Consider the following 17,329-nt stretch of genomic DNA (forward strand, 5'->3'; position numbering starts at 1 on the left):
CCGTCCCATTTTAAATGACTTATTTGACCATTTCACACACTTTAAGAAAAATGCATAAATAAAGGAGAGAGAGTTGTACAATTACTAAACTGCTCTTACCTTTTTCATTACTAGTACTCTAGTAGTAATGATTAAATTGGTTGAGTATGCCACACATAAACAAAGGTCCACATAAAGGGTAAAATTGGAAAAAATGACTTTAAAAGTTGTATAGGTCATTTATTTTGAGACAAATCAAAGTCAAAAAAATGTCATTTAAAATGGGACGGAGGGAGTAGTAATTAGCACAAAACGCTAAAAAATTAAGGATATAGTTATTTTAATACTAGAGTAGTATATCCTTAGTTTTTTTTACTAGTAGTAATCTAGCACTAGGGGTGATCGTATCCGAACCCGTCCAAAAGTAAAACCGCAATCCGAACCAATTCAAACCGAAATCACAAAAAACCGCGTTTAGTTTTAACTGCACGGATCATTTTTCTTCTAAACCGCATGATTTGGTTTGATTTGCGGTTTTCATTTCACAAAATCGAACCAAACCGCAATACTTAACTTAGCTCTATCAACTATTAGCAATCAACCCAAATCGAGTCCATAAAACAATAGGTTGTCAAAACATATCATTTCACGCGATCTACAACTATATTGTTGGTATTAAAAATAAGTTACTACGTATATGCAATTTCTGTATATGTATATTGTATCATGTAAACAATAAAATAAATTAAAATTTCCTATGTTTATTTTGTAACAAGTTGAAAATATTGTCATATTTTTTATATGGTGATAATCGCACAAACCGAACCAATCCTAACCGCATTGGTTTGGTTTGGTTTGGATGACTTTTTAAAAACCAACCGAACCAAACCAAACCATATACATTTTTATCTTGTGGTTAGAATGACTTTTATGCTCAAAATCGAACCAAACTCACCGAAACACCCCTATGCACAATAGTTTAGTCAACAAAGTTTAATAGGAGCTGGCCTATATATCTATGACCAATGACCCATTAGCTAGATTACGCTTTATAATCCGTTAATGGCCACTAACTCTATCAAAGCGATATGCACGAAGAAAAGATTAAGTATATGGGAGCACTTTATATAGACAAAATATTTTTTCTTTTACTTTTTCACTCCTCGTAATTGCTATCTACCGTCTAAAAATCTAATTTGGCCTTATACCAAAATTATAAAACTAATTTGGTCGCTTGCGGGGGAACACTTCTAAATCTTAAAGTTTGTACAGGAATGTTATGTTTTTCAATCTTACTTTTGCCTTCTAATTATGTTAGAATCTTGCATAAGTGAGAATCCATTATTTTTACGAGACGAAATAACAAACGATTGAAAATTCACACACACACATAAAGTGGATGAATCATTGTTTGAATTCCGATGATGATGTTCAACCTGATAATTTCGATATTTCTGTCAATTGAGTTAGAATTTATGGAATAGTGAATATTCATTTTAATAACACACAAAAATGAGACTCAATTTAGACATTTAGTAAACGATTGATCAAACTAAACGGTGCATGTTTTAATTTTTTTTTTAATTATACTAATCCCATTTAAAATTTGGTGAATGCAGAATCTCAATCCAACAGTATGACTGACTATATGAATGCAGAATCCGGAGTACTAATCCCTCCCTCAAATATTTCAAGAGAAATTTGTTGTGGATGAACTTGTTAGTTGGCCCTCTCTATGTGTTGGGTGCCCTTGCTTTTTGGGACTATGATCCCACCATAGATGCATTACATTCACTAGGCAAATGATTAATGAACCGCAATCGGAAATATCTTTTGTTAAAGGTCATGGTTGGTGGGTGGTAATGTTTCTTTATGGAATTAACTCTCATTTCCAAAGCTTTTTGACTGAGAACTAAGAAAGCAACTTACTCCTATACTATTACTACTATTTATTTATTTATGAGTGTTAAAGGTTGCAAGAGTGTTGGAATCTTAGATATGCCACTATTGTGCTTTTTATATTGATTGGTCTATCTAATATCTTTGTAACGACAATGTTGTTTGAACACATTGATAAATGACGTGAGGTTTATGTAACCAAAAAAAAAAAATGACGTGAGGTTTATCTGTCGTTTTCTTCTAAGTTTGGGATCATAAGATCTTAATTTCTTCTTTTTCTTCATGGACCGTTTTGTGTGGTAATGGACTTTTATTGGATAGGCATTCACATAATACACCTAATTAACAACGATATTATAACTTATTAAGAATAAACACTTCTTTCTACCAAATAAAAAAACAATAAACACTTCTAATATTCGTGTAAACTCATATGCAAGCAACGACAGTCTTTTTGTGGAAGGGATTTTATTGTGTTTTTTTCTTTCCCCTTTTCTTTAACCTTTGAATTCTAAGGAAAAAGGTGTTCTGGTTCAAAAAAAAAAAAAGGAAAAAGGTGTTCAAATAACATGGAGTTCGGTTAACCTTTGTTTTAAGCCGTAAATATAGTTTAGTTGTTAATTATTAAAGATATTATTTATAAGAGCTGATATTCGAACAAATTTTCTAACCTTCTTCATATTTAAAATGTGTGAATCAAGTCACCAGATTATTAAATAACCAAAAATTGTTTTAGACATAGTTTTTATTTTTATTAATGAGAAAATAAACAAGAAAAAAAGAAACAACCTAAGGTCTAGTTTTTAATAGACCAATAGCATCGCTCAACAAGGTAATTGATAAAGCAGAAGAGCAGGATTCTCAAACCATTAAACCTTGATCCATGTTAGAGTCATACTTAGCAAGTCAATCAACACAAAAAATTGACTTTTCTCAAGGTATGTTAAAAATAAAAAATACCAAGCATAATTCTTGTAATTTCGAATTGCCTTCTCTCATAGTTTAAGTAGTCAAGTGCTATTCTCAACTAATATTTTTATACATATAAATAAGTATTTAAATCATTTGCTTCAAGAATTTAAATATTTTTCTTTTATTCTCAAAAGACAAAAATATTTTTCTATCATGTCTTTGATTTTTTTAATATAGGATCTCTTTAATGGATGTAGGAGTGAGAATAAGTTGTGTCGAGTTAGACATTGCACGACTCAAATTTTAAGGAATAGATTTAATTTTAGTTTTTTTTTGAAAGACTAGTATAATTCGTGACTGAAAGCGTATTTATACTAATTTTTTCTTAAATTGACTAAATAATTAATAAACCATCAAAATTAAGTGTTACAAAAAAAAAAAATCCAAATTAATGAAATTAGGCTTAAATGCATTTTTGGTCCCCCTATTTTCAAAAAAATGAAGTTTTGGTCCCCCAATTTTAAAAATCAGTTTTTTAGTCCCCCTATTTTCATTTTTTTTTTGAGTTTTGATCCCCCATCCTATTTTGGGGTTAATTTTGTTGATGTGGCCTTGTAACTAATGATGTGGCAACATTCATGTGGACAAATTTAATATCCATGTCATTATATATATTTTTAAATTCAATAAAACTTTATTTATAAAATATTTTCATTATTAGAATTATATATTCAACTGAAATAATAATTGTTAAATCTTATAAAATATGAAATTTGAAATCCTAATTATCAAACCTTCAACTACTAGAATTTTATTCACCGTCAGAGAGAATCCTTCCTTATGGATTTCATCAATCCTATGGTTTCCGTTCAAACTCAACAATTTCTGAATTTTTAAAAACGAAAAGAAATTAAAGATGATTTTGTGTTTTAATAGAAATTACTCATACTCCTTAAAATATCTATGACTTTGGATGAGTTTGAATGAAAACCCAAAAATTGTTTTAAGTTTGAAGTTGAATTCTAGATTTGTTTTATATAAAGTTGGATGATGATGATAGTTGGAGGTTCTTGAAACACAAAACTTGTTTTCAATATGCAATTGTTTGATTTGAATCAAAGAGGGACCATGTCCATGTTGTGATTGTTTGTTTTTTCTTAGGTTTAATAAATTAGAGGTTGTGAATTTTGGAATTTTTTATTTTAACGAGTTTACGATGATGATATGATGATGAAACATGATTATTTTGTTTTCTTGGTTGGTAAGAAGAGTAAGGATAACTGGATAAGTGGATGATGATAATGAGAACTATGGATTGTTTGGTGTGATTTTTGATGTTTTTGAATTATTTTTTGATTGATTTCTTTTTAAAAAATACTATAATTTTAATAATTAAATATTTTATAAAATAAGTTTTATTGAATTAAAAATAAATAATGACATGGATATTAAATTTGTCCACGTGGACGCTGATATGCATTAGTGGCAATGTCACATCAACAAAATTAGCCTTAAAATGGAATGGGGGATCAAAACTCAAAAAAAATTAAAATTGGGGGACTAAAAAGTTGGTTTTTAATATAGGGGGACCAAAACTTCATTTTTTTGAAAATAAGGGGATCAAAATTGCATTTAAGCCATGAAATTAAGTTTCAATTTTATAGTATTTAATATGATATTTTAAATCGAACAAATCACCATTTTGGTCTTTAAATGCATGAGACACTGTTATTATAGTCTTTAAATGTATTGAAATTGCAAACATGTTCCTAATGTATTATTTGTTAGTCATTTTATGGACTGTGTTGATCAACAAAAAACACTCTCAATAACTAAATTGAATAAGTGGAGTGTCTGAGGTTCAAATCCCGACTCTTGCATATATAATGTGATGTCCCTACCAACTGAGTTAAACTCACGAGCACAAGACAAAATTTTATTCAAGCTAACTCCATATATACTCTAACCTTAGTTATCTCATCTCATCTCATCTCATAAATTTTAGTGCTGGTTATATCAACCCTAATGATCTCTTACATCCTTCGGTGCAACATAAACTAAATTCTCCATCATATTTTTTGGTTGAACTATATCTATACTCAATCGTGTTATTCTGGTTATATTTAACCTGCTACTTTTTATATCTCTTTGCATGTTACATGTAGTATTAAAATGTTAGACTTGAATATAGAATCCAATAATATTCACTTCCAATATGATGGAACTCATCAACTCAATGCCTACATAGTCCATCTGTGAAAATTGGTATCTCAGTATCATGTGTGCTACAAAATTGTGAGGGTGTGAGGACCAACTAAGGGGATATAGAATAGAAGTACAAATACAAATAAATAATGATTGAAGGAAACCCCAGGATCAAAGAAACCGAACTGTTGGGCCCATTTGAAAATCGAGAAAAGTTCTTTTTTGGAAATTTTTTTTTCTACCCTAACAATTGTCAATCTACCCGAACATTAATTTTAAATGGACGAATTTACCCTCATATATAAACAAAAACCCTGAAGAAAAAAATTTGGTTACCGAAACACTTTTAAGTGTTCTGATATGTAATTTCTTTTTGTTACCGGAACACTTTGAAAAAAAGTGTTCAGGTATATAAAATTTTTCAAATTTTTTTTAATTTTTTTTACCTGAACACTTTGAAAAAAAGTGTATAGGTATGTAAAATTTTTTCAAATTTATTTTGTTACCTACGCACTTTGAAAAAAGTGTGTAGGTATGTAAAATTTTTCCAAATTTATTTTGTTACCTACACACTTTGGAAAAAAGTGTTTAGACATGTAAAATTTTTCAAAGTGTGTAGGTAACAAAATAAATTTGGAAAATTTTTACAAACCTACACACTTTTTTTCAAAGTATTCAGGTAAAAAAAAAATTAGAAAAATTTTATATACCTGAACACTTTTTTCCAAAGTGTTCCTGAAACCAAAAAAAAAATTTTGAAAAAAAAATTAGAAAAATTTTACATACCTGAACACATTTTTCCAAAATGTGTAGGTAACAAAAAAAATTTGGAAAAATTTTACATACCTACACACTTTTTTTCAAAGTGTTCAGGTAACAAAAAAAATTAGAAAAATTTTACATAACTGAACACTTTTTTCCAAAGTGTGTAGGTAACAAAATAAATTTGGAAAAATTTTACATACCTACACACTTTTTTTCAAAGTGTTCAGGTAACAAAAAAAAAATTAGAAAATTTTTACATACCTGGACACTTTTTTCCAAAGTGTGTAGGTAACAAAATAAATTTGGAAAAATTTTACATACCTACACACTTTTTTTCAAAGTGTTCAGGTAAAAAAAAAAATTAGAAAATTTTTATATACCTGAACATTTTTTTTCAAAGTGTTCCGGTAACCAAAAAAAATTTTGAAAAAAAAATTAGAAAAATTTTACATACCTGAACATTTTTTTCCAAAGTGTGTAGGTAACAAAATAAATTTGGAAAAATTTTACATACCTACACACTTTTTTTCAAAGTGTCCAGGTAAAAAAAAATTAGAAAAATTTTATATACCTGAACACTTTTTTCCAAAGTGTTCCGATAACCAAAAAAAAATTTACATATCAGAACACTTTTTTCCAAAGTGTTCCGGTAACCAAATTTTTTTCTTCAAGGTTTTAGTTTATATATGAGGGCAAATTCGTCCATTCAAAATTAATGTTGAGGTAGATTGACAATTGTTGGGGTAGAAAAAAATTTCTCTTTCTTGCTAGTGAAAATATATTGGGCCTGCGTATTTGTTTTGCATATTATTATTCACAGCCCAATTCTTACTTATATTGTTCGCTGTGAGCATATTTTAGAAACATTAATTAATGAGTTATGTGGAAACCAAAATAATATAGCTAGCCAATTTTTTTTTTCTTTAAATAGTTTAGTGGCTAAAAATTTCAACTTAAAAAAAAATAAGTGTAGTGTCTGAAGTTTAAACTTTAACTTCTGAATATATAATATGATATTATTACCAACCGAGCTAAGCTCATATAGACAATACATCTAGCCACTTTTTATTATGCGTTTCAAGTTCACATCATGGTTTTAGAAATAATAACTTTCTTCATCTCAGTCATACAGTGAAGTAATAATTCCTTTTACTTCCCCTTGGCTTTTTCCATTATTGGTAAGATAAAAAAAATTAGTTTATGACTTATAATTTAAAAGATATTTTTGGTAATAATATTTTTAGTAAATTTTTTTTATAGTTTATCATATTTTTTTTCGTCTTTACACTTATCATCTTTTTGTATAGTTCGTACGTGGACCGCTTCGTGCTGACAGTCGGTGCATACACCTCAAATTACTAGGACTTCTATTTTGTTTTTAGGATTGAATAAGAGTCGGTGTGCTTAATTTTTCATCTTGTTTCTATGGGGTAAGACTTAGTTGCCCCTTGTAATTATCTTATTTTTCTTTTTTATTAATAACATGAGCTATAGGTGGAGAGTGGGAAGGATAGGGTTCCAACTTCATTGGGACGTCTATCTCCACCTTGATATTTAGATGCACTTAATTTATAAAAAAATAATTGTTTTATTAATGAGGGAGTTGTAATTTGTTTAGTTCCCACTTGGATTTCGATCACTCCCCCCAAGTTTTGTATTCATTTTTTCCTCTTTTATATTATTTGTGTGTTGACTTACTCTTTTTTTCCTCTTTTTTTTTTTAAGCAAAAGTGAAGACTCTAGTAAGTTAAATAAAGACATTTCAACTATGTTGTCATCCTTTCATAATTTATATAAATTATATATTAATAAACAAATCTCATTAACTAAATAGGTCCAATTGTGAGTGATTAGTCTCACGTTGCATATGAATAAAAAATGTTAGATATATAAGATATATGACTCATATAACTAATATGTTAAGATTTTTGTTGATGTAATGTCTCTTTCTCTTATGGCCCTAAGCTTTAGCTCATTGTCACTCACAATGCTATTTCAGACTTTCCGACAATTAGTCATGGGTTGCACCTTTGAACTCACGATTTTTACAAATTTATGATTTTGACCCCTTAACTTTTAAAATAACACTTTGACCCCAAGCTCTAGCCCCTTTCGTAAAAGGTCAATATCTCACTATTTTAATCAAATCAACACACACGTGGACAGTGAGCCTAACATTTTTAATAAACATGTCAGACAAGTCCAGACTTAAACACGCCAGGCCGAATGTCCATGTAGGCCGTCTGATCTATTTCCAACCCTAAAAGCGACTCACGTATCATGTTAGTATAACTTACTATATATGCTAATGTGACATGTGAATCACTCTCATGTTACAACCCCCTTACTATCATGTTACAACCCCTCAATCACTTATAGCATCGTTATACATTATCACATGCCTACTTTATACACTTGATGAAGTAACTCGATCTCTATCACCAAATTTATTCAAACCAATTTAACCAATGCTGACACATTACCACATAGTATAGTCATCGTCACATAAAAAAACAAACAAATAATTATAATTTAATATTCATAACATTTCAATTTTATTAAACCTTATATATAACAAAATGCTGCTATTTTTACTAACTACCACAAACATAATATTAACAACAATTTACCAAATGTTAATTGGTTCAGTGGTGATTGATGCTGAACTTGGTAGGAATGACTATAGTTCGACCCCCGCAACTACATTCGGAAGGGGATTGGAACCACTTGATGTTAGAACTCTCCCCGAATTCTGGACTACTACGGCCCCCTTCCCTTAGGAATCAGAAGGTGAAAAAAAAAACATTTTGCATAAAAAAAAAATATTAACAACATTTACCCCTATGGTATAATTTAGACATGTGAAGAAATAAAAAAATAAAGGCTAATTCTTGCGCTTTTATGAAAATAACTCATTTAGAAGTTTCTTAAATACGCTTTTATGATGTAAAATTTTTAATAAGATAGTATGGCTCATTTAGAAATTTTTAAGAGGTGCTGGGTTGGAGGATTTTAGTGCTTATTAAATACTATTATTAAAAAAATTATAAATGAATAATGTGCACACATGAAACTGAGTTAAATATCTCAAAATGAGTAGTTCCATTTTGGATGCTCTAAGATTCCTCACTTCTACTACCTAAAATATGTAGTAATTCTCAACTACTAGCCAATTTGACAAAAAATAATAATAACGTGGTTATATTTTAATCAAGCAATAATTAAACCCACTATAGGAAAAAACAAATTAGTATTACCTATCATCCCTTTTTAAGAGGTCATTGGCAAGACCACTCTAACTCTACATCTACAAAAGAAAGGAAGAAGGATCAACAAATTTACAGAATCGAGATTTTCCAAGCCATCAACAACTGAACTCATTTAATTTGTTGCTATGCCGATCAACAGAAGCATTACAAGAGAGTATATTGGCAAGCCAATAAGATGCAAAGGTACAACTCTTTTGTATATATTATATACTTTAGTGTTTAATTAATACATAAATTATTAATGTTGACTTAATAATTGTTCATGAAATGGAATAGCTGCAATATGCAGAAAATCAGGTGAACCTCTTGTTATAGAGGAAGTTGAATTAGACCCACCAAAATCATGGGAAGTACGGATCAAAATTTTATGCACATCTCTTTGTCACTCTGATCTCACCTTTTGGAAAATGGATCCTTCGGTAAGCACAAAATCACAAACTCAACATATTAATTGTTTTCTTTTGTGCCAAATATTATAAAGCGGATAACAAGTTGCGCCATTAGTTTAGATATTACTATTATAATTGCCAATTATTTATTATAGATTACCAATTTATCAAATAATTATTTGATTATGCATTTTATTAATTACTAGTCTCAATTGGACATTCATTTCTTTTCCAGGTACCTTTTGCCGGGTTTCCTAGAATTTTAGGACACGAAGCCGTGGGGTAAATTTATTTATTTTTAAAAAATTATTATTAATATTTGTAATATGTATAGTTATTTTACATCTATTTATAAACGAAATTTAAACTTCGTCCCTTACAGAGTTGTGGAGAGTGTAGGAAAATATGTGGAAGAAGTGAAAGAAGGCGAATTGGTGGTGCCGGTGTTTCTTCCAAACTGTGGAGAATGTAGAGACTGTGAAAGCACAAAAAGCAACAATTGCAGCAAGTTTGGGAGCAAACCATTCCTTGGCATGCCAAGAGATGGAACAAGCAGGTTTAAGGACATGAATGGAGATGTTGTGCACCATTTGTTGTGTGTCAGCAGTTTTTCTGAGTATACTGTGGTGGATGTAACACATTTGGTTAAAATTGCACAAGATTTTCCTCTTGATAAGGCTTGCTTGCTCAGTTGCGGTGTTTCCACAGGTTAAACTTCTTCTGCATATTCCTCTACTGCCCTTTATATTCTGCCATCTCTGTTGTTCTTCATTTAGTGACTCATAATAAAAGTAACAATTTTAAAGAGAAAGAAAAAATATAAATGGATGGTTGAGATGATGACAACACAAACAAAAGAAGAGAATGGACTGAAATGGATCCAGATCCGAAGGCGAATTTTATCCAATATCTTTAAGGTTGAATTGTACTATCTCCGTCCCTAATTGTAAGACTTTGTTTGACTATTGCACGTACGTCAATGCATAATTTTGATCACTAATATTTTTAATTGTATATTAGTAAAAATTATAAAATTTTAATATTTTGAAAATACTCATTAAAACAAATTGAACAAGATCTTATATACTAATATTTATATTTATATATTATTAAAAAAATACGGTTAAAACAAGATAAATGAATAATACATTTTTATCGAATATGGTCTTATAATTAAGGACGAATGTAGTATTTGACGAGAAATACTTGTGTGGTCTCTTAAAATTTGGTCTCAATTTGGTCACACACACATTGTTGAGAAAAAAGTTAAAGCTGTAAAAAGGGCCTTAAGGGGCCGGCCCTTTAAGGGGCGGACCCACTTATTCCTGATTATTAATTTTATTTAAATTTTAAACAATTTTTTTAGTGTCGTGAACTTATTCTCTTTTTCTTCAATCAGCACTGTCCACGATCGGCACCCTAAAAAAACTGTGTTTAAAATTTAAATAAAATTAATAATCAGGAATAAGTGGGTCCGCCCCTTAAAGGGCCGGCCCCTTAAGGCCCTTTTTACAGCTCTAAAAAAAGTACAAAGAAAAAATAATTAAATAATATGTATTTTATTATAATTAAATGATATATGTTATTATGTGTGTGATCAAATTGAGACCAAATTTTAAGAAACGTATTTCTCGTATTTGACTATTTGTATCTTGTTGTAGGGGTAGGGGCAGCGTGGAAGGTTGCTGACGTAGAAAAAGGGTCCACGGTGGCTATTTTTGGCCTTGGTGCTGTAGGCCTAGCTGTAAGTTTTTTTTTTTTTGAAGGAGCCTCTGTAAGTTATATTCTTATGTATTTGGTTAGTTTATTTAAGAACATTTATAAAAAGTTGTTTATTATTTAATTATATTAAAAATATATATTATTTAATTCAATTTCCTTTCTATCTTTTTAAAATAGCATGTATAAGTACAAAAAATAGTTAGATGAGATAATACGGATATTTTTTAACTTAACTAAGGTCCCAAGTTCAAATACTTTTAGAGAGAATTTGTTATACATTTAGCTCGCACAAAATTTGAGAGGTTAGTCTATACAAATATGTGCAGACGATATCCAATTTACACCAACAAAAATAATATGTAAGAGTGACTCATACATAAGACCATACAAGAATATCTCAAAGTCTAACTTTAGATTAGATTATCCACTCCATTTTTATGCATTAATAATAATTAACAATAGCAATATCATGATGCAATTACAATATCCAACTATAAAAACAAAAAAAACAACACTTTCACTTCTAGAAACATGGTATTTACTGTATTTAAGATATCTTTTTCTTTGTTAAAACATGGAGTTAATCAATAGTACTAGTAGTATTTTATTATTTTGAAAAAGATGATGTAATATAGGATCCAGATCCGCTCCGATATTTGGATGATTTTGTACAATCTCAGTCATTCATCTATAGAGTCAACAACTAAGATCAACACAAGGTGTGTGATAATTTTAGTGCAGAAAACCTATTGATTTAACTAACCTCGAGTTTTGGATTGCATATGCAGGTTGCTCTAGGAGCAAAACAAAGAGGAGCATCAATGATTATAGGCATTGATCTAAATCAGAATAAATTTGAAATAGGTTTTTGTCTAACCTTATTTTTGGTTATATATATTTTTTAATTAAATAGGGAATTTATTATGAGTACTTGGCGCAGGATGAGGGTCTATGAGGGGTACCAACCTAGTTGGAATTCCTTCTAGATCCTTTGTCATTATGCTTTTAGTTCAAAAAAAAAGGGGAATAAATAAAAAATTCACCCATGAAATGACATCGAACATTTACACCATAAAATTTTCAAATAGATAATATAGCCCAATTTTAAATTATATTTATATCGAACATCATTCTAGTAATTTATACTTCATTTGTCCCTAAATTATAAGTTTTCTAATGAGAGAAAAAATATGTCCCTAATTATAACTTATCATTCTCCTCTTTAATGGGTCACCAAACCAACTTTTTATATCCCTAGTATATTTTCCCTTTACTTTTTTGAATCATTGTTATCTTGCTCATCACACACAGGAAAACAATTTGGAGTAACTGATTTTGTGAATCCCTCCACTTGCAAGGAGAAGTCGGTCAGTGAGGTAATTATCAAGTATTATTAACACATGAAGTCATGTTTGTTTAGTTAGTCAACTTAGTTTCTGTCCTTAAAAATGGTTCTTAACTTTACAAAAAAGCTGATGTGTCATTATTTTGCGACACGAGACACGTTGAGTGGACACATCAGTGAGACATGTGGACTGATCAAATTGACAAGGATTGGAGAGTAGGAAACTATTTTGTATTTTGCTTGGAATCATGGACCATGAGACCAAAGTTATTGTTTCCCTTAAGTGATATCTACGTGCACTTAAGTATTAAAATATCAAGAGCTACATTGTATATGCTCTTAGATTCTTAATGTGTGCAGTCATTGACAACAATTAATAGTATAGTTTTTTCCCCTCCATCAGGTGATTAAGGATATGACAAATGGAGGAGCTGATTATTGCTTTGAGTGCATTGGCTTAGCATCACTAATGGAAGAAGCTTTCAATAGCAGCCGAGAAGTTTGTTTTCTCTCTGTTCTAAAACCAAACATGCATTATTTCCACAATGTAATTAATAAATAAATCAATTAAACACTCGATTAACATTAATCAACGGTTGGTATACTATGATCAGGGTTGGGGAAAAACAGTGATAATAGGGGTGGAAATGCACGGTTCACCACTGACTTTGAATCCTCGTACCATGCTAAGAGGCAGAACTATCACTGGATCACTATTTGGAGGCATCAAACCAAAATCTGATCTTCCCCTCCTTGCTCAGAAGTACTTAGACAAAGTAAGTGCTTTCTCAATATAGTCACCAAATAATATGTTCCGCTGCTGTTAGCTCAATCGTAAGAATTTGAACTTGTAAATTTAAGAGACTAAACTCAACTATTGGTTCAAATTCTTTTGATTAAGTAATTCAGTAGTCAGAAATTCCAGCTTCTCTACATATAATGCGATGTCTCTGTATATAATGCGATGTTCTTACCAACTGAGCAAATTGACATAACCGATAGGAGGACAAAAAATTAAACACTTGATTGGTTATATTAAGAATTTACTACAGCAATATGATTAGTTATTGCCATATATTTGTGTTACAGGAGCTTAACTTGGATGGGTTCATAACACAAGAAGTGGACTTCAAAGACATTAACAAAGCTTTTGATTATATGGTGCAAGGAAAGAGCATTCGTTGCATTATAAGGATGGATCATTAATTAACTAATTTATCAATACTAATATTTTCTTGGTTAATAATACTGGTGCTATAAATGCAACATTGTTATTCTGCAAGTGCAACATTGGTAATAATACATGTGTTTTTTTCTTTCCCCTTTTCTTTAACCTTTGAATTCCAAGAAAAAGTGTTCAAATAACATTGAGTTCGGTAGTTATTAAAGATAGGGTCATGTTAACATGTGCCCTAAGGGCACATGATAAGATACCTAAATATAGAAATTTAGCATTTAATGATATAAAATATTAAATGTTAAAAAGTTATTACACGATTTTCAAGAGCATATTTCCACATTTATCTCATTAAAATGTGCCTTAAGGGCACAAGTTAACATTTTCCTTAAAGATATTATTTATAGGAGCTGACATTCGAACAAATTCTCTACTTTTTCATATTTAAAATGTGTGAATTATAAGTCACCAGACTAGTAAACTAAAAAAATTATTTTAGACATAGTTTTTATTTTTATCGGTAAGAAAATAAACAAGGAAAAAAGAAACAATGTAAGATCTATTTTTCAATAGACCAATAACATCACTCAACAGGGTAATTGATAAAGCAGGAGAACAAGATTTTCAAACCATTAAATCTTGATCCATGCTAGAGTCATACTACCTGGCAAGCCAATCAACACAAAAATTGACTTCTCCGAAAGTATGTTAAAAATGAAAAGACCAAGCATAATTCTTGTAATTTCAAATTGTCTTCTCTCATAGTTTAAGTAGTCAAGTGTTATTCTCAACAAAAATATTTTTCTTTTATGCCTTTTTAATATAGGTTCTCTTTAATGGGTGTAGGATAAGTTGTGTCAGGTTAGACATTGCAAGACTCAAATTTTAAGGTATATATCTAATCCTAGTTTATTTTTTTGAAAGGCTGGTATAATTCGTGACTGAAAGTCTATTTAAAAACTTATTTCATATCAACGGTCTTAAATAAATAAATTGACTAACAAATTAATAAATAGGGGTGGGCAAAAAAACCCAAAAACCAAACCGAATTGCCAAACTAGACCGAACTAAACAAAAAAAAACTGAACCATAACAAACGGTTTTAAAACTGAACTGAAACAGTTTGGTTTGGTTCATGATTATCAGTTTGGTTTGGTTTGGTTTAATGGTTCAGTTATTTTTAGTGAAAAATTAGTTATGGTTTGGTTTAAAACCATAAAACTGAACCACTTTAACAGTTTGGTTTGGTTCAGTTCGAAAGACAAACAGTTCAGTTCGGTTCAGTTACTGTGAATTTTGAAAACAGTTTGGTTCAATTCGGTTCGATTTTCTTTCAAAATCGAACCATGCCCACCCCTATTAATAAACCATCAAAATTAAGTGTTACAAAAAAAATCCGAATAAAATTAAGTTATGCTATTTTTTTTATGCAAGTTATATGATATTTTAAATAGAACAAATCACCTTTTTCGTCTCTAAATGTGCAGGACACAGTTATTACGGTCTTTAAAAGTATTGAAATTACCGTCTTTTTATAGTAGGAACTAAAAACATTGACCAAAAAAACTTGAGGGATTAAGAAGTGTGAAAAAAATTTTCAGGGACTAAAATGAACATTCCAGAAAATTATAAGGACAAAAAACATATTTAACCCTAAATGTTTTATTTTCACTTTTAGAAATGAAGATGATTTATCCCCGTAAGCTTAGCTCAATTGGTAGGGATATTGCACTATATGTGCAGGAGTCCGGGTTCGAATCCGGGACACTCCACTTATTCACCCTTTAAGTGAATTTTCTAGCTACTGGACTACTTGACAAATAGAGGTGGGAATAGGCTAGGCCGAGCTAGGCTTTGCCAAGCCTGAGCCTGGCCTGTCAAAAAATCGAAGGTCTGAGCCTGGCCTGTGGCCTATCATAGGCTTAAATTCTAGGCCTGAGCCTGGCCTTTTGAAAGTCTGATGTGGCCTGTTAGCCTGTTTAAAAGTCTATTTCATATGAACATATTTAAATAAATAATTATATTTATTTTGAAATATACTTATGAACTAATAAAATAATGTTCCATTTGATATTTTAGAGAATTTGACTATATATGTCATCATATTTCAATTCTAGTTTATAATAATACATTTATATATGTTAAAAACTAATGTAGATTAATAAACTTAAATTACTTAAAAAGTTAATAGATTTATAATTTAATCAAAGTATAAATTTTAATATATAAATAATAATCGTAATAAAAATATTATTCATGTTAACTTAAATAGGCCGGCCTAGTAGGCCTCAAAGGCTTTTTTAATGGCCTGCGGCCTGGCCTTTTTAGCTAAATAGGCTTATAAAAAAGCATTGGCCTGCTCTATTTAAAGAAATAGGCTGGCCTGGCCTGAGCCTATATAGGCTAGACCTTAAGGCCATGTAGGCCGGCCTGGCCTGTTCCCACCTCTATTGACAAAGAAAGAAAAGAAATGGAGATGATTTACGGTCAGAAAAAGAAACGAAGATGATTTGAACTCGTATTATTGAGTATCACAACAATTATACGTTGTATGTATATGTAGTGACAATTCTAATATAGTATATTGGCTTGATTAATTATTTGCCTTTAAGTAAATAATTTTCATGTTTTTTTATTACTCCATTAAAAAATAATTTATATACATCCCTGATATAAAAAAAGGTTTAACATGTGGATATAATAAGTGTGTACGAGAGGTTATGTATTTTTTTTTTTTATTTTGTTTGTTGAGAGGTTATGTATTTATTTAGTATTTATTTACAACTCATCAAATGATTTGTTGGATCAATAATAGATATAAATATATCAATAATAAAAATATTTTTTCTAATTACACCCTTAAAGCATCCGGTTACACCCAATATATCAAGTTTTTTATCGTAATACCTAAATTGCCCTTAGTCTCAAATTAACTAGAAATCTTATATTTTCATCTTCCAATTTATTCACTTCTCTCTGGCTGACATTCATCTATTGAAGGTTAACAAACTTTTGATAAAATGTTAAAGGTTGAAGTACATAATTTTTCCATTAAAATTACATTGCACAGTAAAGTGAAATTTTAAGCAATTTCATGTATTTTTTTTTTATTTTGCTCTATGCCTGCAAATCACATGTGAATTTAGGTTTTTTTTTTTTTTTTTAAAAATTTAACATACATAAACTTAATTTACGTATGTGTAAGTGAATTGAATTCACGTATAATGTTTTAAGTTGAATTTAGAGTTTTATTACATCTAAGTGAATTAAATTCACGTAAGGAATTTTTAACTTCCTTTGTTCATGTTTGCTACCTGGGTTGTTTTTCCTATTTTACTATGAAGGATTTCGACATGGACACCGCGACACGACACGGACACAGTGACACCGCTAATGTAAAAAATATAAGACACCGACACTGCTACGTATTTATAAAACATATAAATTTAGAATCAAAATATATCCATGTAAATCTAAGTTGAGTCTTAAAAAAAAGTTTTAAAACAAGATATAATAATATTTTACCTTTTATTTATCCATCTACTATCGAAAAAACTAAAAATATTGATCAATAAAAGGTAAAATATACATATTTTACCTTTTTCTTTACCTTTTCGAACATCTTTAACTCTTGTAGATATGTTTGTTATGTGTCTAAAGAGAATAT

At 29.9% G+C, this 17,329-nt stretch overlaps 1 protein-coding gene across 3 annotated transcripts; it reads left to right on the forward strand.

The window, feature by feature from the left end:
• The first annotated feature begins 8,992 nt into the window (after positions 1 to 8,992).
• LOC123918736 (alcohol dehydrogenase-like 2) lies at positions 8,993 to 13,806 on the forward strand. 3 transcript variants are annotated; one of them, XM_045970874.1, is made up of 10 exons: positions 8,993 to 9,212; positions 9,306 to 9,448; positions 9,654 to 9,700; positions 9,801 to 10,126; positions 11,080 to 11,162; positions 11,929 to 12,004; positions 12,452 to 12,516; positions 12,889 to 12,984; positions 13,100 to 13,261; positions 13,575 to 13,806. In XM_045970874.1, exons 1-10 carry the CDS (start codon positions 9,155 to 9,157, stop codon positions 13,689 to 13,691), a joined length of 1,173 nt encoding a protein of 390 aa, XP_045826830.1. In that variant the 5' UTR covers positions 8,993 to 9,154; the 3' UTR covers positions 13,692 to 13,806. The 3 variants fall into 3 exon arrangements, with proteins under 3 accessions (XP_045826830.1, XP_045826832.1, XP_045826831.1); XM_045970875.1 differs by lacking the exon at positions 13,100 to 13,261 and having other exon boundaries at positions 9,050 to 9,212; XM_045970876.1 differs by lacking the exons at positions 12,889 to 12,984; positions 13,100 to 13,261 and having other exon boundaries at positions 9,048 to 9,212.
• Positions 13,807 to 17,329: the final 3,523 nt, after the last annotated feature.

The sequence above is a fragment of the Trifolium pratense genome, linkage group LG3 (assembly GCF_020283565.1).
Source record: "Trifolium pratense cultivar HEN17-A07 linkage group LG3, ARS_RC_1.1, whole genome shotgun sequence".
NCBI lineage: Eukaryota > Viridiplantae > Streptophyta > Magnoliopsida > Fabales > Fabaceae > Trifolium > Trifolium pratense.